The 27,313-nt window shown below is 39.7% G+C and overlaps 1 protein-coding gene across 1 annotated transcript in view; it reads right to left on the bottom strand.

Moving 5' to 3' along the window:
• scnn1b.S (sodium channel, non voltage gated 1 beta subunit S homeolog) overlaps positions 1–21,169 on the bottom strand; it is a gene marked incomplete at its 5' end in the record, with an annotated part of 42,130 nt that extends 20,961 nt beyond the window's left edge. The window contains 4 exon segments of the mRNA NM_001088056.1: positions 8,423–8,613; positions 10,019–10,328; positions 11,539–11,858; positions 21,044–21,169. Coding sequence (NP_001081525.1) covers positions 8,423–8,613; positions 10,019–10,328; positions 11,539–11,858; positions 21,044–21,052 — 830 coding nt within the window.
• Between the last annotated feature and the right edge of the window lie 6,144 nt (positions 21,170–27,313).

Genomic DNA, 27,313 nt, shown 5'->3' with positions numbered 1-27,313 from the left:
AAGGATTAATTATATCTTAGTTTGGATCAAGTACAAGCTACTGTTTTATTATTACAGAGAAAAAGGAAATCAGTTTTAAAAATGCGGATCATTTGGATAAAATGGATTCTATGGGAGACGACCGTTCAGGAATTCGAAGCTTTCTGGATAACAGGTTTCCGGATAACAGATCCAGTACCAGTATATATGCACACTATTTTATTAATGCTTCTTTTATACATATTCTGCCTTGTGGCTTTAGCACAAGTGTCCTACTTCTAAACCAACACTCAACATTCTGGCGACACATTTTATTATATATTCCCTGTAGTTTATAATTGGGAAATTCACCTTTTAAACAGTTGCAAATACGTTTTAGTAAACATCTTTCATGTTAACTTCCTCCGTTCTAAAAGTATGCATTTTTCGAGAAAATAATTAAACATAGATGTGCAAAGCCAATGTGGGAATTCCAGCAGCACAGCACTCTTAGATAAACACACGTTTCTCTAAAAATGGGCAATGACATAGTGAATAATTACTATATTAGAAATCCATGTGAAATTTTTAAAGGAGACATACACCTTCTGTAACAGCGATGTTCCATCCAGCTGAACAACCTCAATTCATTCGGCATATTATCCAGGGTTACCATGAGAGGAGCAGTAGACCAGCAACCATAAATATAGTTTTTTAAAGAAACACTGCACAATGAAACTTCTGACTGATGCAAGAGAATTCTTCTATAACCTTATCTTTCTTACTCTCTGGGGGTCATTTATAAACTTCGCGCAGGGCAGATTGGTTCGCAAAGTGAATATATTTGCCCTGCGCATGGTTATATTTATAAAGCTGAATAAGAGGGTGCATACAGAATTGCGAATTTTTTATTCACAATGCGAATGTCTAAAGGGGCTTTATAAATATGTCACAATTCGCAAATTGCGAATCTTTATGCGCACACTCTGCGACTCAATTACGCCACAACTTTGGTGGCGGATAAAATATTTGCAAAACAGTTTTGCAAACTGCGAATTTAAGTTACTGTCAATGCTATTTTCGCGCACAACAACCTCGCACATTGGGTGCGCTCGCGCAAACTCATGTCTCATTTGCGCGCCATTTGCGAAAATTTATTCACACTGCGAATTCGCAAAAACCAGAAAGACGGGCAGAGCAGTGCAATATATTAGCGCTCAGCAAAAAACATGCGCAATACAACCATTTGCAAAAAATATGCGCTGCGCGAACTTTATAAATGACCCCCTCTGTCTTTGACCCACTCCGACCTTATCTTGCCTACTCTCTGACCTTCACCCACTTTGATCTTGTCTTGCCTACTCTCTGACCTTCACCCACTCTGATCTTGTCTTGCCTTCTCTCTCACCTTCACCCACTCTGATCTTGTCTTGCCTTCTCTCAGACCATCACCCACTCTGATCTTGTCTTGACCACTCTCTGATCTTCATCCACTCTGATCTTGGCTTGCCTACTCTCTGACCTTCACCCACTCTGATCTTGTATTGCCTACTCTCTAACCTTCACCCACTCTGATCTTGTCTTGTCTACTCTCTGACCTTCATCCACTCTGATCTTGTCTTGCCTACTCTCAGACCATCACCCACTCTGATCTTGTCTTGACCACTCTCTGATCTTCATCCACTCTGATCTTGTCTTGCCTACTCTCTGACCTTCACCCACTCTGATCTTGTATTGCCTACTCTCTGACCTTCACCCACTCTGATCTTGTCTTGCCTACTCTCTGACCTTCAACCACTCTGATCTCTGACCTTCCTCCACTCTGATCTTGTCTTGCCTACTCTCTGACCTTCATCCACTCTGATCTTGTCTTGCCTACTCTCTGACCTTCACCCACTCTGATCTCTGACCTTTGATCACTCTGATCTTGTCTTGCCTACTCTCAGACCTTCAATCACTCTGATCTCTGACCTTCGTCCACTCTGATCTTGTCTTGCCTACTCTCAGACCTTCACCCACTCTGATCTTGCCTTACCTACTCTCTGACCTTCATCCACTCCCATCATCTCATGCCTACTCTCTGACCTTCCTGTGCCAACCTTGTTTTACCTACTATTTGAGTTTTACCAGTTCTAACCTTGTCTTTCATACTCTCTGATCTTCACCAGCTCCAATATTGTCTTGCATATTTTCTGGCCCTCACCCACCCCAAACTTGTTTTGCCAATTGTCTTACCTTCCTGTTTTGACCTTGCCAATTCTCTGATCTAACCATGACTTGCCTAGTCTTTCTAACTTTTGTTTGTTTTATCCTTGCCTACCCTGTTATCTGACTTCAAGCCTGTCCCTGTCCAATTTACTCTTTCTAGTTGGGCCTGCACTGTCCCTGCCTTAAAGGAGAAGGAAAGCTACCGGGGCAGTTAATTGCCAATAGATCAACCATAATTGTGCAAGCTAGAATGCTATATTATTCTGTAGAATGCTTTATCATAACTGAGTTAACAGCTCTAGAAACTCTTTCTTTTCGTTTAGGATAGCAGCTGCTACATAGCTTGGCGTGATATCACTTCCTGCCTGAGTCTCTCATAGTACTAGGCTCAGATTACAGCAGGGAGGGGAGGAGGAGAGGAGCAAACTGAGCATGCTCAAGCCCAAGCCCTGGAGGTTTAAGCTGAAAACAAGAAGTCTGATACAGAAGCCCATGAGTACACAATAGAAGGAAAGAAATGTGGTGTTTCTTTCGACAGAGGGCTCAGAGCAGCATTACTTTGAGGGTTTACTGGTATATTTATATAGACCTTTCTGATAAAGCTTACTTAATTTTACCCTTTCCTTCTCCTTTAAATACTGCATGGTATAGGCAGCAGGGATTTCACCGGAATATGTTTCACATGAGGCTATTCTCAACACACAAAGAACGAGCATGACATCAGGTGACAGAATTCTGCAAGTAGCACATGATAGTTCAGTGTTTAGGGCTGATTTATTTTTATATGTTAGTCTTCCTTCAATAATACTTTTTTTTTTACAACCTTCCATCCTATAAATGTATAACTACACCCAACTTCTTTCTTTAAACGCCAACACATACATACAAGCCTCACCCCCCATAAACTTTATTCCATAAATCTTTTTGATAATCATAGAAAGCCATGGCAACAAGTTATTTTACGCAATAGGTTTTTTTTAAGTTAAGGGTTGAATTCTCCTTTAAAGGTACACTGCATGTCAAAGAGCTTCAATCTAGAGAATGTGATCACTGCAATCATTATGCTGAATATCAAAAATCTTTAGCCCAAGGTTTGCTGGAGTGATTATGATCATGGTTACCTACAGTATACACTGTATTCAGTATATCAGGCATCTTCAGTCCGTGGCTTACTAGAGAACAAGTGATTACTGTAGTCATTCCATTCCATATCAATAGTTGTTCACCTTCGAATTAACTTTTAGTATGTAGAGAGTGATATTCTGAGACCATTTGCAATTGGTTTTCATTATTTATTATTTGTGGTTTCTGAATTATTAAGCTTTTCATTCAGCAGCTCTGCAGTTTGCGGTTTAAGCAATTGGGTTGCTAGGATCCAATTTAGCCTAGCAACCACGCACTGATTTGAATAAGAGACTAAAATATGAATAGGAGAGGCCTGAATAGAAAGAGGAGTAATAAAAAGTAGCAACAACATTAAAATGTCTAGCTTTACAGAGCATTTGTTTTTAGATGGGGTCAGTGACCCCTGGTTGAAAGCTGAGAAGGATCCAAAGAAAAAGAAAAACTATAAAATAAATAAATGAAGAAGACCAATTGAAATGTTGCTTAGAATTGGTCATTCTATAAAATACTAAAAGTTAATTTTTTTAAGATGGACCAGAGCATGTTATCACTACTACCTTTACAATGTATATTAACAATCTTCAGAGTCCTGTGATGACTGCAGACCAGCCATTGCATATCATGATCTATAACCTTATGTTATAAGCAGAAGCTAAAAGCTGGTCATACAGAGAGGTCCCCAAACACAATGATCTTTGCCTGTTGGTCGGAATGCTTGGGCTTTCTGGATAAGGCATCTTTCCATAATTTGGATCATCGTACATTAAGGGGCAGATTTATCAAGGGTCGAATTGAAATTTTTTTTATGGTTAAAACTGTCAAATTCAACTAGGGAGTCATTCAAGTTTGATTTGAGTTTTTTTTAAAAAAAATTTTTTTCGAGATACTCTGGCCCTTTAAGAACTCAAATTCGACTATTCGCCACCTAAAACCTGCCGAATTGCTGTTTGAGTCGAGAATTTTTTAAATTCAAACCAAATTCCATTTGATTTCGATTTGAGTTTTCGGGACGTTTCTATTCATCCGAGTTTTAAAAATTTGATTTTATTAATAAATTCCAATCGGTTGAATTTTGAGTTCATGGTCGACCCTTGATAAATGTGCCTCTGTCTGCAAAAAATGTAAACATTAAGGGGCATATTTATCAAGGGTCGAATTTCGAATTGAAAAAACGTTGAAATTCAAATAGGTCTGTTTTTGAATGAATAGGTATTCGGTCGAACTCGAATCGTACGAAGCACATTAGATTGAATTCTATTAGAAGTTTTTCCAGAAATTAATTAAATAAATAGGTTCCAGGAGGTCCCCCATAGGCTAAAACAGCAATTTGGCAGGTTTTAGATGGCAAATGGTCAAAGTCGAATTTTTAAAGAGACAGTACATGAGACAGTACATGATCAATTTTCATATTAGAATTTTTTTCAAATTCAAATCGAATTTGGACTATTCCCTAGTTGAAGTACACAAAAATAGTTCAAAATTCAAATTTTTTTCATTCGAAAATTCACCTCGACCCTTGATAAATCTGCCCCGTACTGTCCTTTCAAGAATTCGATTTCGACTATTCGCCATCTAAAACCTGTCAAATTGGTGTTTTAGCAAATGGGGGACCTCCTACAATCAATTTGGAGTAATTTAGTGGACTTTTGAAAAAAAAAACTTTTTTTTTGGGTGAAAAGCCTCAAATTGAATTCAATTTTCTGGATAACGGTTTCCGGGTAACGGATCCCATGTATATCAGTTGGGCAATGGTTAAGATTAATGGCAGATGGGGAGAATTTCCGGAGTAGGCTGATGCTCTCGATTGCCACCCATTCATTTCTATGCCAGTCACTTGAAGCCATGGGTGCACTCATGGGTCAGGCATTTGTGGCTCAGGGCAATTCCGCTGCCCACCCTCCAATCTTCAGCATTTGCCATTGTTTGCCTACACTATTTTAAAACTAATTAATAAGGGTAGAAATACACAAACGTGTAAGAGATAGAAATGTCGGATGGTGTCGCAGCGTTGATCCAACGCGACACAACTGTCGGATGTAGACGCTGTCATGTCGGATCAACGCTGCAACCTCATCCGACATTTCTATCTCTTACCTTATTTCCATCGCATCCGATTTAACGCCTGCGTTTCGTCACAGCGCGTCGGATCGCGCCGTAACCCATAAACTAACATTTTATTTATTTTGAAAATATTTTATTTGATTTTCATATTAAACAAATGAAATCAGAATGAGAGAATATGTTATATTCGATACAATGGCATGATATTAACTAACATTTTAAAGCTGACTATTGGATATATGTGTGGTACCAATCTGAGTATTTATTAATCCTCACATTAATCGGGGTTAATAGGGAAGTTAAATGACCTGTAGCCTGCAAGCTGGTAACAACGAAACATATACCTAGAAACACAAATTACTGCACACAAGCTCTGAATTGAATGTTAGACATCCATCCAGCAACTATGTAGCAAGCCAGCCAGTTCAGGTTATGATCGCAACAGTATATTAAAACTTAACCTTTAATAGTAACTATGCTTAGTAAAAACCAAATAGGCTCAAACCGACATAAACACACGCAGCATGTTCCAATCACAGCTGTGCAGGACAATGTCCTTAAAAATAACACATATTAAAAACTGAATGTGTAGGCGGATTAGGTAGGCTAGTGGTAACCAAATGTTTAAATGCACTTCACTGTTCACACAGCGTTAATGCCAGTAGCGCTCTTAAATGTATTCCACACCTTCCAATGAGCCACCTTTGAGCCCCCCACCATTCCCTCCCAATGCTATAGTTTCTGCCTAGCTACGTTGGGAAGCGTGGGAACTAGCCTCACCACCTTCCACCTACACCACCCAACGCGTTTCACTGCTTGGCAGCTTCGTCAGGGGCATAAGTGAATTTATTTATTTATTAATCCTCGGCACATTGGCACAGCAGCGGCACAAATCTTTGCTGTTCTGCTGGCGAGGCTGGAGGTCTGAGGTCTCTCACCATTATCATTGTTAGCATAGGGAGGAGGAGTTGTTTCTCTTTTCATTGCAGAGGAGATTGTAAAGCGAGATCAGAGCGAGGTGTAGGGTGTAACACAAATCTGTGGGTCCCCAGAACAAATTGCATAACGCCAGCAACACACCTGCCAACACACACCCTGCAGTTTTGCTGGCTCATATTACCATGTACCATATTTATTATGACTCTATAAACGTATTCTTTTTTTCCCTAGACCTGTTCTCACCTACCACATAACTAGGGATATTTTTAGGAAATACATGGGTTGGCACCAACTTCCAAATGACACCATTTCTTTGCTCAGCTTATGTTAGTGACTTGCATGTATTACTCACCTGTCTTATTGGCTACTGGCACAATGGGGCAAATTCACGAAAGGGCCGATTTTCGACCAGCAAACGATCCGCCACACTTCATGCCAGTTCGCCTGGAGCAAATTAGACACCACTACGATAATTCACTAAAATGCAAAGTTGCGTCGCAGCAGCCGAAGTTTCGCTAGCGTTAATTCATCAGTATGACCATTGCATAGTGATCTTTCACTGGCGTTCACTTCTACCGAGCGAAACTTTGTTATTACTCTTACGCTTAGGTCAATATATATATATATGTCTTTATTAGAGATGAAGTGCCCAAACTTTACGAATGCAAGGTCTACTTTTAGGGGCAGAATTTTCTAGGGGTCAAAGTGAAAATTCGAATTTAAAAAATTCGAATTTCTAGCTAATTTTTGTGTACTACCACTAGGGAATAGTCCAAATTCGATTCGAATTTGAAAAACACCCAAAATTCGAACATCAAAATTTATCATGTACTTCTTTCTTTAAAAATTCAACTTCGACCATTCGCCATCTAAAAACTGCCGAATCGCTGTTTTAGCCTATGGGGAACCTCCTAGAACCCATTTGGAGGACTTTGAAAAATCTTTTTTTTTTTTATGAAAAGCTTAGATTCGAACTCGATCGAATGCGCTATTACTTCAATTCGTACAATTCCAATTCGTACGAATTCGAACGGATACGGACTATTCACCCGCAAAAAAAAACTTTTTTTTTGGTCTTTTATTAATTCATTTTATTTAATTCAAATTTCAACGTTCTTTAAATTCAAATTTGAACCCTTGATAGATCTGCCCCTTAGTGATGTTGTCCCATTATGATCTACATCCATAAAAGCCTTAGTATTCTGTTCCATTGAAAATATTACTCAAATATAGGTTTGATGCATGAGAGAATTTAAATTGCTACATTTAACCAACAACTACAGGTATGGGAACCATTATCCAGAAACCCGTTATCCAGAAAGTTCCAGAACGGCCATCTTCCATAGACTCCGTTATAATCAAATAATCCAAATTTTAAAAAATGATTTCCATTTTCTCTGTAATAATAAAACAGTAGCTTGTACTTGATCCCAACTAAAGGTGGCCATACAGGGGCCAATAAAAGCTGCCAACAGACCAAGTCGGCAGCTTATTGGCCCGTGTATGGGGCCCTCCGAAAGTCGGGCAGATTGTCGATCGGACGGTGCTAAAAATCCCGTCGGATTGGGGCCGCATCTGTACGTTGCTGAGGTCCCGCGATCAGACCGCCTGTTAGCCATCGTTAGGATCCAATGTTGGGCCACTTGCCAACGAGCGGATCTCTCTGTGTTTGGCCACCTTAAGATATAATTAATCATTATTGGAAGCAAAACCAGCCTATTCGGCTTATTTAATGTTTATATGGTTTTCTAGTAGATTTAAGGTATGAAGATCCAAATTGCGGAAATATATACGTTATCTGGAAAAAACGGCATTCTGGATTTGGGAATGTGTAGCTACTTTAATCACATGAGCAATTTTCAACTCCTTAGGTGGGTGCTGGCTGGAACCACCCAATTTATTTCTAGGGGACTTGCCAGCAAACACAATATTAAACATTATTTAGTGTACAAGTGCACAGGTGCAACAGCATTTGATTTGGACATTGCTTGGGTCGGGTGTATCTACTTTTTTACATTGGGATTTTTGTATACAAACTGCGTTCCTCTTGTTCTCCTATAAATTGTATAAGCAGGGTACTACATGGCATTGATCAATGAGCTTAATAACATTTAATATGTTGATAATGTACCTGTAGCTGCACGGCTGCCCCCCAAACAGGCAGGTGAGAATTAAATCTTCTGCTTTGAAGCCCATATCTACGCGATCAGACAGAGGCACATTGGAGAAGATGATGGAAAGCTGAAGAAGGTACCACTCCCTTAAAGCCTGGACTCCACTAGTGAAATTCCGATAGACGCACTGGGTGTTATTGTTCGTGCACTGCAAAACAAAACATTGGAATGTAAATAAATAAATAAATGCCTATAGATATGACATTATAAATAGGATATGTGTGAAACTACTTCACCAACCAACCACCCCAACCATTACCGACAACTATATGTTTCCTTGGGCAAGGTTTCTTGTACTATCATTACAATAAGTTGAACGGCGGCATGAATAATAATATGGGGCATAAAAAGGACATTATGAACAAGAGCATGCTGACTATGGGGGAGAAAACGTGTTTAGAGGCCCCTGAGATGTCTCTTTATCTCAATGTGCCTCAGGTACCAAATTAGCACCAAGATAATGTAAATCTATGAAATATGACTCTCCTTCCAAGAGGATTGCTGTCTGTATGGTCTACTTCATTATTGTTGCCTGAGATACAAGCTAATTTGGTTGCTCTGTGCTAAGGGGCCTTCAGCCTAGAATTGGTATTCGTGGGGCTCAGCCCAGTGTTACATCACCTGGTGGCCAATTTGTATGTCTCTGTTAGCTGATTTCACAAGTCAAAAAAAAAAGCCACTTTAGTAGAAAGAAAACTTGGCAAGTACTAACAGACTAGCAATTACTAAAGAAAACGCTATGTCCTCAGAGATGTGGAGGAATGTTGACAAATGCCTCTGGGTAGATTCCAAGCATCGATGGCTGCCAAACGAATCACCTGTGTCAGGTAGAAACCCGCATGGAAAAACTGTTTATTTATTCACTTAATCTTTGTCGGGTACAAGAAACTAAAAGTGCATTAACCTCTAAAGAAGAAGCCCCTATTGCATGATAGCAGAAGACCTTTATTCTGGGTTCCTTTTAGCTCATAAAAAAAGCTTACAGCCATTGGAAAACATTGCTGTAATAAGCATTATCCCCTAGCTTCACCCTAAATTACCATCATGCCCACCAATAGTGAATCATCTAACCCAGGGGTCCCCAATCTTTTTTTTACCTGTGAGCCACATTCAAAAGTAAAAATAGTTAGGGAGCAACACTAACATGATAAAGTTCCTGTTAGTCCCAAATAAGGGCTGTGATTGGCTTTTTGGTAGCCCCTATGTGGACTGGCAGCCTACAGTAGACTCTACTTGGCAATACATCTGTTTTTTATGCAAAAAAACTCTAAGTCTGGAATTCAAAAATAAGCACCTGGTTTGAGGCCACTTGGAGTAACATCCAAGGGGTTGGAAAACAACGTGTTGCTCATGAGCCACTGGTTGGGATCACTGATCTAACTTAACCACCCTAATGCCCCACAAGAATGATCGCTTTGGGGTTTCTGAGTTGTTTAAGCCTCAAGTGTCTGCCATAGACAACACATACTCTTGTTTAGGGTTTGATTCTCCTTTAAACTCTCAGAGGTACCCCTGACTAGTAATTTCTGCTGTAAATGAGCAGATGGGCTCACCAGTTTCATGGCCACTTTGTATCGCTGAGCATAGGATGTCTGGTCCTCTGAAGAATTCCTTAACAAGTTGTTCTTTGAGTAAAATACACTGTTGTCGAAGATGTTATGAATCACAGGGTTACTTGGGTCATTTTCATCAATAACCACTAGTGGAATGTGGTTCCACAGAGCAGGGTCAAGAGTCACATTCTGACGCGTATTGTTGTAAGTGAATGTGTTGGCTTGGGTTTGGCTAGAGTACTGAATGCGATCTAAAGCTGTTGCCACCAGCTCATCCAGATCCTTCAAGAGCGGCTTAACCCGGGAGTATCTAAAAAAAGCATAAGTAACATAAGGAATAAGGTTAAATCTATTCCAGCAAACTATTCTTATTGGATTTATTAAAGGACAAGGAAATTTGCCTATTCTGTGTATGAACCTTGTGTATTACCCCTTCTTTGTCCTTTAAGGTACAAGCCTGTTAATTAAACCATTACAGTAGCTGAACCTTTCATCAACAAGAATATGCATAATAATAATCCTAATGGTGGGAATTGTGTTTTCTTCAGCCCAGGGGTGATCCTGGCCCCTCCGCTGCCTGAGGCAGCTGCAGTTGCTGCTGCCCCCCTCCCCCCGAAATTCGCTCTTAAAGTACCAGGAGCAGCATTTTTGCCTCATTGGCGAAGCACCCCTGCTTCAGCCCTATCATCTATATATCCTGCCACCCTCTAAAAACAAAGCAACAACATCTGTCATTTTCCAATTACGGGTATGGGACTTGTTAGCCAGAATGCTCGGGACCTGGGGCTTTCCGGATAATGGATCTTTCCTTAATTTGGATCTTCATACCTTATGTCTACTAGAAAATCGTGTAAACATTAACTAAACCCAATAGGCTGGTTTTGCTTCCAATGAGGATTCATTTTATCTTAGTTCAGATCAAGTACAAGCGACTGTTTTATTATTACAGAGAAAAAGGAAATCATTTTTAAAAATGTGAATTATTTGGTTAAAATGGAGTCTATGGGAGGCGACCTTTCCGTAATTCGGAGCTTTCTGGATAATGGGTTTCCAGATAACAGATCCCATACCTGTATGGCTGAATACAAATGCTAAAATCTATCCATTTGGCTCTTATTTGTATCCAATGAGGCTTATTTACTAAATGAAAGGGCTAAATACAAACAAAAGCTTGTGCACATTTACTTAGATACTTGGGCCACTATATTTTACACCACGGGTCAGTCTGCTTTGATACACAGTGTGCAAGATGCAATTTGCAGGGCCCAAAGAAAGCCCAAGCCCTTTTGGAGAGCTTACTTCTAGGGTTTTCTAGTGAACCACACACTAATGCCATTATTAAAGGCACACTGCATTCTACAAGTATCAGTTGACTGACCCATGAGTAGGTGCCAGGTGACTGCCGTTCAGGTGAACAGAGGGGCAATTGTGAAATGGAAATCGCATAGACGGCAGTCGCCCTTTGTGCAATTACACTTAGAGGGCCTCTGATTATTTTCAACACCCCTGACTGTACTCACTTGTAAGGGTTGGTGTTACACACTGTCACAGCAGGAAATTCCATGGTCTTAAATCCAATCGAAAGAGACACACTCACTCCATAGGAGAGATACGTCAGTATGAGAAGCCCCCACTGCCAGAACACAAGTCCTGCAAAGACCAATGTCAGAATAAACCACATGACTCTCTTCTTAGGCCCTTCCTTAATGATCCGTTTGGGGCCATGAGTGTTGGTGTTATCACAAAACCAGACCAGCAGCTCCTTGTAGGTGTATCCTGGTCCCTTCTGGATACGGTGCAAAGCCCTTGTGAAATATCGCTTCAGCCTCTTCAACTTTCCCTACAGAAGGTACAGACATTTCATCTACATTAATGCATATATTATGGCCTTCAGTGATGCATCTAGCATACATAGTACAATGTTCATTAGATTGGAAAAAGTGGTTCAGCTCTTTGTGCCTAGTGCACCATTATTCTTGCATATCGGCACAACACAAAAGCATAGGGTGTGGAACCCCAACAGTATCCACATTTACTTGATATATTGAAAGTGTCTGTGTCTATTATTGGTTCAGGATTTTGCCAAATCCCAGCACTTTGTGCAGGATCTTTGTCTTGGCATATACTTTGTATTCAGCCGACCAAATCTCAGCCCTTAAATTCACATGACTTTAAAGCTCGGGGTAACTAAGTTATTTGCTCATAGATGATTGATTATTTCAGACTGTTTTTTGGCTGATGGGGTCAGTGACCTCCATTTGAAAGCTGGGGTTGCAAGACAATGATCTGGACCACTGCTCTTCATTGAATAATGTCTGGGATATTAGTCAGTAAATATGTGCAACACTATCTGTCTACCCTCAGCTCCCCCACTACTTCTACCTAAGGGAAACATCTGCTCTGCAGGTTAGTTCCTAGTTTCAAGCAGGGGCTTTATTTTGGGACACTGGATCAGTTTGCAGACTCGCTAAGGACTATGATCGTAGGACATCTGCTTTAATACAAGTACAAAGTGACTTATCGCATTGCTATATTTTATAAAAGGGGGCAGATTCTTACTTTGCACAATGTTGACACAACCAGTTGTCAACTGGTTCCCCCCACACACACGTTTCACTTCCCACTCCAGTATTCCCAGAATATTCAGTATTCGGCCTTCAGAATCCACAGCCCACAATGCAAGACAACATTTCCCAGATGCCAGCTTTGCCCACACAGATATAAATAGTTCAGAAATCATATTTACCAAGTGTTGCTTGGAAGTGATCAAAGTAATTGCAAGTTCCATGATGATTTGACTCATGGAGATTTGCACAAGTACGTGTGCCTAATGCTTTAGAAATAGGAGCCAATCACTGTATTTTTATACACAATACAGCTTTTTTTATACACATATTCCAGTTTACTAATGTGCTCTGCAATTGATGCTCTGCTCTTCACCTTCTGATGATCTCATAGATCAAAGGGGTGGTATCAGCACAATTATGTCACTATTGAAGCTTGACCTGCCACCGGTGGTTTTTGGTCAATCAGCTCATTACCAGTGGAGTCATTTGGTTCAAAGCCATGCCAGGCATTGAATCTTAGCATAGCCCATTGGCACTTGCAAAGTATGAAAATGACACCACAATTCTCATCCATATTACATCACTTCCATCCTTTAGAGCAGTGATCCCCAACCAGTAGCTCATGAGCAACATGTTGCTCTCCAACCCCTTGGATGATGCTCAAAACAAGTGATTATTTTTGAATTCCAGGCTTGGAAGCAAGTTTTCATTCCATAAAAACTAAGTATAGTGCCAAGCAGAGTCTCTTATAGGCTGCTATTCCACACAGGGGCTACCAAATATCAAATCAAAGCCCTTATTTGGTACCCCAATTGACTTTCTTCATGCTTATGTTGCTCCCCAACTCCTTTTAAATTTGAATGTGGCTCATGGGTAAAAAATGTTGGGGATCCCTGCTCTAGCGTCCTGCAGCAGGTCGAGTACTCGCAGAATATCCGCAAATAGGCTGGGACTTTGAGTGAATATTTCTTATGTCCCTACTGTGAGTGTGGCCCTTTAGCTGGACCTTGGGATGAGCAGGTGGCCATCTGGGAGGTTACAAAATGTAAATATAATGCTTCCTCCAGAAAAACCACCTATCGAATGATAGTCACTTTCTGTTTACTTGACGTCACTTCCAGGTTAAGTGGCAGATACATGGGAGGCAGGTCGGGTATTCAAGCATGGGCAAGGTCTCTACTGTCTGCCACTTATCAACAGGTACCCCTCACCCCCCCACCCAATCACCGGATTTAGTCGAAAAGTATTCAGCGGTGACTACGGAGATATTTTTTTATTTAGCAAAAGTTTTATTTACCATATAGCACCCGAGGGCTGCCCGCTAAAACTGCCACGCTAGACACAGACACTGGAGTGCCTATATGTTAAGTATGCCCCTGCTCATTACTATTCTCTGGGGTCGCAAAGGATTCACACTAGAATCAAACCGTAAGCTTTAGCCTGAGATTCTGCTTTAGAAACTCAACCTTGACCTTTTAAAAATCCCCTTCAAAATCCTCATGTATTGGGTCTCGGTTTTTTTGCATAAACAAAGAAAATGTAATTCCGAGCAACTTCCTTAAGTACATGAATCAAAAAATGTCACTGTAATTGTAAAGGTAATAGATTTTTTAAAATCCCTGGTTCTGACTCTCAGTACAATGTAGTAAAAGTCAGGTCTCTTCCAGGTCTCTTAAAGGATACGTAAACCTTTAAAATGAGTGAATGTAAAATTGATGAGAGTACTATTCTAAGCACTTTTGCAATGTACATTCATTGTTTATTCTTTTTTCATTCCAAGATATTAAAGGATACATGTACTGTTAATTTAAATGAATTTTGTTACAACAGTGCCACCTGCTGGTCAATTTCTGACCAGTCTGACCACCAAGTAGTCAAGGAAGTTGTCAGGAGAAAGAAAGAGGCTGCTCTGATGTTCTTCTGCTTAGGAAAGATTTGAGAAAGGTTTCTAATTTTTTTTCATAATCAGAAGAACATCCGAGCAGCCTCCTGACAACTTCCTTGACTACTTGTTGGTCAGACTGGTCAGAAACTGACCAGCAGGTGGCGCTGTTGTAACAAAATTAATTCATATTAACAGTACATGTATCCCTTAATATCTTGGAATGAAAAACTAATAAATAATATAATATAATAATATAAAAGAGACAGAGCGATGTTTATTTCCCAGCAGAAGTGGAATGACGTTCCCCCTTAAATGATTTTGTTGAACTGACTTGAATAGGAATTCTGTTATAGAAAGTTTTCTGGTGTCTTTTCTTAGCTACAGTTTATTATGTATCTTGTAAATTCTGCTTTGGACACATTAAGCCGGCAGGTTCTTTCCGGTATGTACATTTTGCTTTCTGTTAAACAATAAACTGTAAAAATGAATGTTTTATGCTCTGTTGACAAAAGCTGTAGATAAAGACAAGTGGCAATTTATTGAACACTTCCCACAGACCAAAGCCGTGAACTCCAAAACATTTACATAAAAACAAGAAGAGTTTCCAATGTATTATATATAGTGAATGTTAGAAGTCATCTTAGATTTCTATGGCTTGTACAAAAGAACTTGCCTTGTGGCTTATATTATTATCCCTGTAATACCCAAACGCATACGAATAACTTGTTAAATATTAATGGCGCATATAAAAGGGGTTGTGCGCCTTTAAGTTAACTTTTAGTATTTTATGGACTGGTCCATTCTAAGCAACTTTTTAATTGATCTTCGTTTTTTTATTTATTATAGTTTTTGACTTATTTGCTGAGTTCTTACTCTTTCCAGCTTTCAAAAAGGGGTCACCGACCCCTGCAGCCAAAAACCTAAAGCTCTCTGAGGCCACAATTTTATTGTTATTATTACTTATCTCTCTAATTAGACTCTCTCCTATTAGGGTCAGGGCACACACTTAGGGGCACATTTACTATGGGTCGAATATCGAGGGTTAATTAACCCTCGATATTCGACCATCGAAGTTAAATCCTTCGACTTCGAATATCGCATTTCGTTCGATCGAAGGAAAAATCGTTCGATCGAACAATTAAATCCTTCAAATCGAACGATTCGAAGGAATTTAATCCTTCGATCGAACGATTTTCCTTTGATCAGAAATTACTTAGGAAGCCTATGGGGACCTTCCCCATAGGCTAACATTGGTGCTCGGTAGGTTTTAGGTGGCGAAGTAGGGGGGCGAAGTTTTTTTAAAGAGACAGTACTTCGACTATCGAATGGTCGAACGATTTTTAGTTCGAATCGTTCGATTCGAAGTCAAAGTCGTAGTCGAAGGTCGAAGTAGCCAATTCGATGGTTGAAGTAGCCAAAAAAAATACTTCGAAATTCGAAGTATTTTTCATTCTAATCCTTCACTCGAGCTTAGTAAATGTGCCCCTGTGATTCGGGGAGATTAGTCGCCCGGCAACAAATCTCCTTTTCTTCAGGGCGACTAATCTCCCCAAACTGCCTCCCGCCAGCAAGAATGTAAATTGGTGTCGGGATGGCAATCGAAACGCTCAGAGTGCCATTCCGCCAGCAATTTTTATTCTAGCCGACAGGAAGGCAGAGGAGGCAGTTCGGGGGGATTAGTCGCCTCGAAGAAGAGGAGATTTGTCGCCGGATGACTAATGTCCCTGAATTGCAGCGTGTGTCTCTGCCCTTAATATTCCAGCCTCTCATTCAAGCCAGTCCCTGGTTGCTAAGGTAATTCCAGACTGGAGAGCTGCTGAACAAAACATGAAATAATTTTAAAAAAACAGCACAAATAATAATAAATGAAGACCAATTGCAATTTGTTTTAGAAATGAAATATCTACATCATATAAAAAGTTCACTCAAAGATTTTATCAGTTTTTCATTTATGATTGGGATATTTTCTAGGGATGCACCGAATCCAGGATTTGGCCAAAATTCTGCCATTTTCAGCAGAATTCGGCAGAATCCTTCTGCCCGGCCGATCCAAATCCTAATTTGCATATGCAAATTAGGGTCGGGGGGGGCATTGTGTGACTTTTAGTCACAAAACAAGGAAGTAAGAAATGTTTTCCCCTTCCCACTCCTAATTTGTAATTTTGTAATTAGGTCGAATCCCTGTGTTTGGCCGAACCAAATCCAAATCCTAATTTGCATATGTAAATTAGGAGCGGGGAGGGAAACTCACATGACTTTTCATCACAAAATGGGAGTGAAATCTTTCATAAAGTATTCAGGGATTCGGATTATTACCAAATAGTGGATTCGGTGCATCCCTACTAATTTGCATATGCAAATTAGGATTCAGTTCGGTATTCGGCTGAATATTTCGCGAAGGATTTGGGGGTTCAGCCGAATCCAAAGTAGTGGATTCGGTATATGCCTTATAATTTCCATTTGTTCGTTGAGCGGCAGAGTTGCCCATGTGACCCTATCTAAGACTACTATCCTACAATAAAATTAGAGAACAGCAATAATAATAATAATTCTTAGTATTTTCTCATTGTTTTTTTTTTAACCTGGACCATCAGGAAACATACGTGTATAATCACAATATATATATATAATTACACTTAAAAACCAGCTTTCATAAACACTGGGTGTGATAATGGAGAGAACAGAGAGAACTGCCACAGCCAAACTATTCTCACAGCTTGGCTCGCTCCTCTAAATGTATCGGGTAAATGGAACAATTCTGATAAAAGTGGGAGCCAAGATCCACATGTGCCTTCACGTAAGAGGTTGGACAAGTTTTTCCGCTACTCTACACCCCGTGGATTCATTTTCAGTAGAAGGTCTTGTCATTTAAAGACACGCACATGCCCAAAGTAATACATAAATCACCAGCAGGTTATAACATCTGGTATTACCAGAATATCCGCCTGCTCTACAGTAATTAGGCTGCTCTCTAGCAGGTCAAAATAACAACTCGATCAATTAAAGGAGACATTTAGGATAAATGAAACAGCCCTTATTTTATTGGAGCTCCCTGTAGATGTTCTCTGGTCCCTATTTGTGTTTTACTGTCCTAACGGTAGTGATGAGCAAATTTGTCCCATTTCGCTTTGTCGAAAATTTTGAAAAATTTGCGAACCGCATTGAAGTCAACGGGCGTTTTTATGCACAACTTTTCTTACTCAAAATGGATTAAAGTCAAAGTTTTTTCCTATGGAGACTTTTTTGTCTCCATTAGAAAATGGACAAATTCATGGAGATTTGACGCCGGGCGACGATTCTCCTCTTCTTCGGGCGGCTAATCTCCCTGAACTACCTCGCCGGCAGGTTGGCACTCGGAGCAATTAGTTTCCAAAGTCTCACCTCACAAGGAAACTTTGACTTCGGAAAACGAATCGCATTTAGCCGGCGGGAAGGCAGGGGAGGCATTTCGGAGAGATTAGTCGCCCCGAAGAAGAGGAGATTGGTCACCAGGAAACTAATCTCCCCACATCTGCCTGTGCGCCCTGACCCTTAAAGTTAATGGGCGTTTTTTTCTTATGGAGACTTTTTTTGGCCTAATGCATTAATGTCAATCTGCGTTTTTTCTTATGGCGACTTTTTTTGTCCTAATGCATTAAAATTAATGGGCGTTTTTTCTCTGTGAATTTTTCCCGCGGCTAATTTTCATGAAAAAATTCGCACATGGCAAAATTTTAAATTTTGCAGCAAATTCATGGCTGGCTCATCACTACCTAATGGCCCTGCCAGAAGCACAATTGGAGGGGGAAAGCCAATCACAGCGCTGCAGTCACACAAGCAGACAGGCTTCAGTTCCCTATCAGGTCAGCCTAGCTGCTGATTGGTTCCTGTCCTACAGTGCTGAGTGCCACCTGCTCCCCTGCACAGCCAGAGAATTCAGGGAGCAGGAAGTGGAAGAGAAGAGAGGGACTATTAAGTATTTTGCAGAAATATTTAAAGGAGAAGGAAAGTCTAAAATAAAATAATGCTGTAATTATTGGCCATAAGATGTATATACTTTTACCAGCAGGCATTTCTTCATTCAGTTTCTCATTATTTCTTGAGCTGTAATCCTTTTTCATATAAATGGCAAGCTGCACAGAAACGGATATCTTTGCTGCAGTCCATAAATCCCTCAAATCAGGGCACACGCATGCGCCATTAGTCTCAGCAGTGCCCTGCACATGCGCACTATGACCTCCTGGCTTCCCTTTGAACAGACGACGTTCGGGTCACGTGATCCAATAGTTTGTTCGTTTGTCATCCCTAACGTCTTTGCCGCCACCTGCATTTACAAACCTGTCAATATGACTGATGTTCCCTGCTGTCGGGTAAGAATGGGAAAGCTTTGAAGCTCCTGCGCTTGCTGGTTTTGATTTACAGTTTGCAGCAAGCGGAGAAGCAGAGGAGTGAAACGATCGTTGTAGAACATATTGTGCTTATTCAAAAAATGTGCACTGTTGTAAGCAATATGAATGTGACGGAAATGGGTCCCTGTTTATGCTGACTCTGTAGATACATACACGCGCTTATTTGGTTATGTCATAGGGTCAAGAAGAGGTGCATGCGCACTAGTGGTGAAGCGCAGGGAGGAAGTGATGTGGTGATTTGAAAATGGCGGCGCCAAAGCTTATACTATGCAAAATCTTTGGAATGCAAGTGCACAAATACAGTAATACCATTGCACTTTTCAATGCAGCGTTTCAGGAGGGGGGGTAATGCTGAAGAGAAAGAGGGAGGTTGTTTTTTTTAACTTTCCTTCTCCTTTAACAGATCAGCCTGAAACACTACTTATCAAGGGTCGAAGACTCGAAGTGAATTCAAGGGAATTTTCTAAGTAAAAAAATTTGAAATTCAAAGTAATTTTTTGGATACTTCGACCATCGAATAGGATACTACGACTTTGAATTAAAAATTCGAAGTAAAAATCGTTCGACTATTCGATAATCGAAGTACTGTCTCTTTAAAAAAACTTTGACTTCAATACTTCGCCAACTTCAAAATGCCGAATTGCTGTTTAGCCTATGGGGGACCTCCTTTGTGTTTTGCTAAGTTTTTTTAAAAATGGATTTTTTGGGAAAATCGTAGGAATCGGCCGATTCAAAGTACGATCGGAGTACGATCATACGATGCATAAAATTCTCCGACTTCGAATGTCGGAGGATTCTATTTGATGGTCGAATTTTCGAAGTTTTTTCTACTTTGAAATTCGACCCTTGATAAATCTGCCCCTTACTGTAAGTACTGTAGGGGTTTGGATCAAGTACAAGCTGCTGTTTTATTATTAGAGAAAAACAGTAGTCTATGGGAGACGGCCTTTCCATAATTTGGAGCTTTCTGGATAATGGGTTTCTGGATAACGGATCCCATATCTGTATAACATGATTGCAAAATGTATATATATATATATATATATATATATATATATATATATATGTGTGTATATATATATATATATATATATATATATATATATATATATATATATGTATATATGTATATATATATATATATATATATATGTGTATATATATATATATATATATATATATATATATATATATATATATATATATATATGTGTGTATATATATATATATATATATATATATATATGTGTATATATATATATATATATATATATATATGTGTATATATATATATATATATATATATATATATATATATATATATATATGTATGTATGTATGTATGTATGTATGTATGTATGTGTATATATATATATATATATATATATATATATATATATATATATATATCAGTTCCAATGAGTATCCGCACTCTAATGCACTCCAATGGAGTTTTCTTCTGCTGGGGTGCACGGTTAAAATGTATATATTCAAATTCTGCGAAGAACCAGCACATAAAAAAACTACTTTTTACATATGGGAGTGCTGGTTCTTCGCAGAATTTGAATATATATATATATAAATATATATATAATCATGTATGTAGCTGGAGCACTCAAATCAATTAGGTAATTGCCCAGGTGCAGGTTATCATGAAAAATTCATAAAGCAACAAAAACCGCACACAAAGGACTTGTGAAGTGCAAAAAAATAACCAATTTATTGCAACGTTTCGGCTCCTGTACTCGAGCCTTCTTCACACCACCTGAAGAAGGCTCGAGTACAGGAGCCGAAACGTTGCAATAAATTGGTTATTTTTTTGCACTTCACAAGTCCTTTGTGTGCGGTTTTTGTTGCTTTATATATATATATATATATATATATATATATATATATATATATATATATATATATATATATATATATATATATATAAAAGTCTTGACTTTACTGTGGGTAGAGCACTGATGGAGTGAGAATCTGTCAGCAGCAGCACAAGGGATGGAGAGAGAGAGGCCACAAATAGGTGCAAATAAACAGATTTCTATCACATATATTTAGCAGGAAGGATTCTATAAGGCAGATCCCTGAATCCTTCCCTTAGTGTCACAATGTAACAACCGTGGCCAGAACAAGCCGATGGCAGATACAGTCACACACACAAGTGGATCCGAGTTCTACTCACCTGTATCATGGTGGCGCGGGATCCCGGAGACAGATACGAGCGCACGAATCGGAAGCAGAAGCGCAGCCGCCAGTCCGCCGCGCGCAAGAAGCGCTGGGCTCAGCTTTGCGCACTGTACACTGCGGTTATTGAGACGAGAGAGCCGGCGATCTCCGGTGCTTTGCGCTTGTCCTGTGCTGCTGCTGCTACAGTACAGATTCCAGGTACAGTGCCAGGTACCCAGACCCGCCCACCTGCCTTCTTTTCTGTCTGCTCTCAGTCCTTGTAGCTCTCCCACCCCTACTACCCATAGTCCTCAGTGGCAGCCCTAGAAATCAATGGGCCGTGCAAAAGAATTGTGGGGCCCCTCTAAACATTGGGAAGGAAGCATTTCTCCTAGACACATACTGAAACTGCTTATTAGTCTACTGGGACCCTTATACCATCAGCCCCCCTCCCCCCAGCAGCCAGGGCCGCCATCAGAAATCAGGGCCCCTACAACAAAATTATTGGGGCCCCCTGGGCCCCGCCCACCCCAGATCCCGGCCACCCCAGATCCTGCCCACTCCACATCACAGTTAACAGACCACACAGACATCAGCGCAAAAAAGGTAACCCCCCTACACACGTTATAAAAAGCTATTGATGGTCAAGGCCCCCTTATAAGTTAAAAAAAAACTGTGCTGCCAGGACCCCCCTTAAAAGTTTTTTTTAAAAAAATTGGTGGTCAGGGCCCCCCTACAAGTTAAAAAAAAATAATTGGTGACTAAGGCCCCCCTATTAGTTAACAAAAAAAAAAACATTGGTGCCTGGGCCCCCCTTACAAAAAAATATTTTTTTTAAAAAAAAACATTGGTGGGAGGGGCCTATAGAATATTAAATAATACTTTGGTGGCCAGGGGATTAAAAAAAATGAAAAAACACAAATTGGTCTTCAGGACTTCAACTTCGCCTCCTTTTCAAATGAGGGTCTTTCTATTTAGACTCTATCCTATTCCTATTCCAGTCTCTTATTCAAATCAATGCGTGGTTGCTAGGGTCATTAGCAGGGCTGGATTTACATGGGGTCCGACAGACCTGCGGGTGCCTCGTAGACTCTAATGTGATGCAAAATTGATCGAATTCTCTCCTACCCGTCTCCCCGTCTCAGAGCCAGTCGCTGACACTGTAAAAGCATTCATTTTATTGCATAAACAATGAGAGTGGATTATAAATTGAGGCAATTTAGCTCTGTGGGAGGGTTAATTATTGGGAATTAAGCAAAAATCAGCCAAGTATGAAAGCATCATGTAAAGAAAGAAACCTTCCACTCTCAGCCAAGAAGTTCTGGGAACTTGTGTTCAGAACCAGCTGTAGAACTATTGGGTTTGATTCTGATAGTGGTACCATGTGGCCTTGGGCCAGCTCTTTCTAGAGGGTCTAATTGTGCCTGAAAGCAAAGTCTATGGGAGTATTAAATTACCGATTGAAAGTACAAATAAGAGCAGACATCTTAATTGTCAATGTAGTTCCCCCATAAATCTTGGTATTGGTGGCTCCAGCTGAGAACCAGAAATCCATTATTTTCCCTGTAATTACATATTGAGCCTCTTATCCGTTAATCTTCTCATACAGTGGCTTTATTATTTCACTATTACACTAATGGCGACTTTTTCTTCTAAAAATAGAAGCCTGGAAATGAACATAAATGAACCATGTCCTTTTCATTCATTTCCACTGACCTTTACCAGCCATCACCAGTTGATGGTCATGTGATCCCAGTCATGCCCATTAATGAGCTCAATCCACTCCAAGCCCTGGTTCCACCACATAGTTTTAAAGATTTTATCTACAGTAAGTCTGATAGTTCTCTGCTTCTATCGTAGAGGATCTGGTTACCTTCCCATTGTTCTTTTGTTTGGCTGCTGGGGGGGGGGGAAGGGAGGGGGTGATACTCTAACTTGCAGTACAGCAGTAAAGAGTGACTGAAGTTTATCAGAGCACAAGTCACATGACTTGGGGCAGCTGGGAAATTGACAATATGTCTAGCCCCATGTCAGATTTCAAAATTGAATATAAAAAAATCTGTTTGCTCTTTTGAGAAACGGATTTCAGTGCAGAATTCTGCTGGAGCAGCACTATTAACTGATTCATTTTGAAAAAAAAATATTTTCCCATGACAGTATCCCTTTAAGGATACAGTCTAGTGCACCTGCATATCTTGCACTCCCAACACCATTCCCCTTGGAAAATATCCATGTTTTTGAAACTAAGGCCACAGCATAAACAAATAAGTATAAATATTGTAAAAACCTACAGAACATAAAGAACCCTCTATGGAAATGGTTTGGAAACTGTGCATGAGGCTTATAGTAGTGGCAGGGGGTCTTAACCTGATGACCAGGTTTATGTAATGTTTAAATTATTTTTTATATGTATTATACCCAGCCACTCATTCCTGCATCTGAATCGTACCCACTTACTACTGCCTCTATATTGTACCCACCCACTGGTCCACCCACAAATGGATATAAAATTGCTATCCCTCTGCCAGGCCAGATGTCCTTGAACCCCCCGTTTGTTGGCATTGACAAAGGGCACCTCATGTGGGACATCAATGCACTTGGTCTTTGTGGCCATTGTAATGATCCAAATTATGGAAGCCCTTATGCTGAAAACCCCAGGTCCCAATAATATAGATAGATAATAATAATAGACCCCGTACCTGTGTACAATATTCATGGAACTCAATCAGGCAGATTGTGGTTTGTTGGAGTTACATTTGAATAAGCTTGGAAACTGCATTCTTAAATGTATATGATATATTTTAAGCCATAGATGGACTGGGCAACAGGTAAATTCAAACTCTCCTTTAGATTTTAAGTTGGGAAATGCATACAACTCATGAAATTAAATTGGTAGTTCTGTAACAGAATATATGTCCCCATGGCACACGTCTTTATTATTATTAATAATAGTAATAATAATGATAATAATAATAATAATAATAATAATGACACACAGAAGTATTAGGCTGGAATTAGAGAGGTGCAGGCAGCCCAAATGTCCCATAAATACTTGAAGTATTGGCTAACCAATGACAGCAGTAATGGCATTTGCTAAAAATACAAAGTACAGCTTTGCATAGAGAACCACTCCAAACCAGATTGGGTCGGTTGATCCATGATAGTCATCATCTTGGCAAAGGAGCCTGATGTGGATCAAATGAGTCTATATGACTACGGAGAACAGTATGTCTCAGGGACAGGCTTCTATTTTCACTCCGTGTTTGTTTTAATTAACAGATTGGCGTGTCCAGTATAATATGGGGTTTTGCCTTAATGTGTTGAGCAAGTCTGGGTCTAAATAAAGTGAATAAATATCATTAAACTGCTGACTTTATTATCTGTTGTGATTGGCAGTAAGTGCCGTCTATTGGTATCACTAGACAAGCAACCTCTTTTCAGCCGAAAATGTAAAGAATGTCATAAAAGACAATTTAATTTGCACTAGTAAAAACTGCACAGCAATCTCCCTACGTTATGTAAGAAAGACGTCAGATGTATCACTGATGAGCAGGATATTTTTATACATGTAGATAGATACAGGTAACCTTTAAAGGAGAAGTAAAGCAGAATACAGACCACAAGCGCCTTCCGTTATCCTGAAACCTATTATCCAGAAAGCTCTGAATTACGAATAGGTCATCTCCAATCGACTCCATTTAAGACAAATAATTCCAGATTTTTAAAAATGTATTTCTTTTTTCTCTGTAATAATAAAACAGTAGCTTGTACTTGATCCCAACTAAGATATAATTAATCCTTATTGGAAGCAAAACCAGCCTATTGGGTTTATGTAATGTTTACATGATTTTCTAGTAGGCTTAAAAGAGAAGGAAAGGCTAAAATTAAGTAAGCTTTATCAGAAAGGTCTATATAAATACACCAGTAAACCCTCAAAGTAATGCTGCTCTGAGTCCTCTGCCAAAAGAAACACCACATTTCTTTCCTTCTATTGTGTACTCATGGGCTTCTGTATCAGACTTCCTGTTTTCAGCATAAACCTCCAGGGCTAGGGCTTGAACATGCTCAGTTTGCTCCTCTCTCCCTTTTCCCCCCTCCCTCCTCTCCTCCTTGCTGTAATCTGAGCCCAGAGCTATGAGTGAGCAGGGAGAGACTCAGGCAGGAAGTGATGTCACACCAAGCTAATATGGCAGCTGCTATCCTAAACAGACAAAAAAAGCTTCTATAGCTGTTACTCAGGTATGGTAAAGAATTCTGCAGAAAAAATATAGTGTTATAGCTTGCATTGTTGTGGCTAATCTATTGGGAATAAACTGCTTTGGTAGCTTTCCTTCTCCTTTAAGGTATAAAGATCCAAATTAGGGATTGATCCATTATCCGGAAAACCCAGATCCAGAGCATTCTGGATAACAGGTCCCATACCTGTACTGTATCATTTACATAGTAAAGAAGTGGCCCTTGCACTTCTGTACAGTTGGTTCCAAACTGAGCACAAGTGCATCTGTTGAAGTAGGGGAACCTCGAGAGCTACCTTGAAGCTCCTGGGTCAAAAATGAGCACTTATTTGTTTCTAGTTCTGCTGCACTTTATTCCACTTGACACAGCCTGATATGTTTGATTCATTTTATAGTTTTGCCCACTCTGCTGCTTGAAGGAAATGCAATGCAAGGAAATGCTCATTTCTTGTGTCCAGAAGTAGAAGCATGCAATTACTGCATTCCCGGCATATGAACTGCCCATATTTCTTTCTTTCCCAGTGGCCCTGCTAGAGCGAGTTTCAAAATAATTGAATGGACATGAAAGACTGCTTTGTATAGCCAATCTTTTTATAGGGAAAAAGGTAAACAGTTTAGCTGTCAGATTACAAAAAATGCACTAAACAAAAAAACACACTCAGAGACACAGGGTCTTCTTATTTACACCCTCTGGTGTTTGTGTGTACTATTTCTATCCCAGTGTTGTATAATTTGTAGTAGTGCTGACATTCCTGGTGTTTTACACAATCTCTAGTTGGTGATATCCTTAAAGGGTATGTAAAGGCAAAAAAAAAAAAAAAATCACATTTTAACTTTCTTTAATAAAAAAGAAACCTATCTCCAATATACTTTAATTAATAAATGTGTACTGTTTTTATAAGAAACCTGACTGTATGCAGTGAAATTCTCCCTTTATTTACTGCTGTGGGTAGGAATTGTCAGATGGGAAAACAATCACACTTATGAACAGCAGGGGGAGCCCCCGCCTTACTTCCCAGCCATGCAGAACTCAAACAGCTTTGTTTGTTTCCATGTAGAGCAGTCGGTGACTGTGTAGAGATTTGTATTGGATTTTATTTTTGCCTTTACATCCCCTTAACTGTTTCCAACTCCAGCTGCAGGGACAAAGATCATGGAGCCAGATTTAAACAGATAAACTGGGATTCTATTTGGAGGATTATTTTGCTGCAGCCACTGGTTCTGCAGAGTGGGAGAAAGTTTGTATTAAACAATACAAAAACTATAAAATCCACATTAGATTACATGACAACACAGGACCCAGTGCAGTCTGTATATTCTGATTATTAATCAGTCTTGCTGTATCGGCTTCTGGCAAATATTATTTGACTTGTGCTGTTTTGATAATTTATGACGATCCCTAAGCAGCCCAGACCACACTGAGCATGTGCACAGTCTTGGTCTTGCAAAGATGTTTAACAACATTACAAGATGGTGACCCCCTGTGGCCAACTTTGAAAGCATAAATCATTTGTTTGATAAGGCTTGTGGTGCAGTAAATTCATGTTTATGTTTAGTATACAAAATACAGCATTTTTAGCCTTATTCTATTTTAGACTTTACTTCCCCTTTAATATCTTGGAATGAAAAACTAATAAATGATGAATGTAAATTACAAAAGTGCTTAGAATAGCACCCACATCAATTCTACATTCACTTTTTTTTAAAGGTTTACTTATCCTTTAACTAAGCCATGCTTTCCTACATACAAAGCCTCACCTTCATTAAGAGTTTGTTGTGAGCTTTTATTCTAATTGTTTCCTGCTTTTGTTGTTTTGGATCTATTTCTGGTAACTGGATTTCTCATTTCTCGTCAGGAAGTCAATAATGTCTTCCCATACACCATAACACACCTGTGTGGAGGCTAAAACACAGCTGGGAATTGGTCTACACGTTGCAAATAGAAACGTTGGGCTTTGTTTGGATAATGATGATACATAACTCTGCTCATTGAACCCCTTAGACCCGGCTCCCAGCCCCCAGTATGTGTCCTGAAATGAACTGCAAATATA

Source organism: Xenopus laevis, chromosome 9_10S (genome assembly GCF_017654675.1).
Source record: "Xenopus laevis strain J_2021 chromosome 9_10S, Xenopus_laevis_v10.1, whole genome shotgun sequence".
Lineage (NCBI taxonomy): Eukaryota > Metazoa > Chordata > Amphibia > Anura > Pipidae > Xenopus > Xenopus laevis.
The sequence above is the reverse complement of the archived record's forward strand: the minus strand, read 5'-3'. Positions and strand labels throughout refer to the sequence as shown.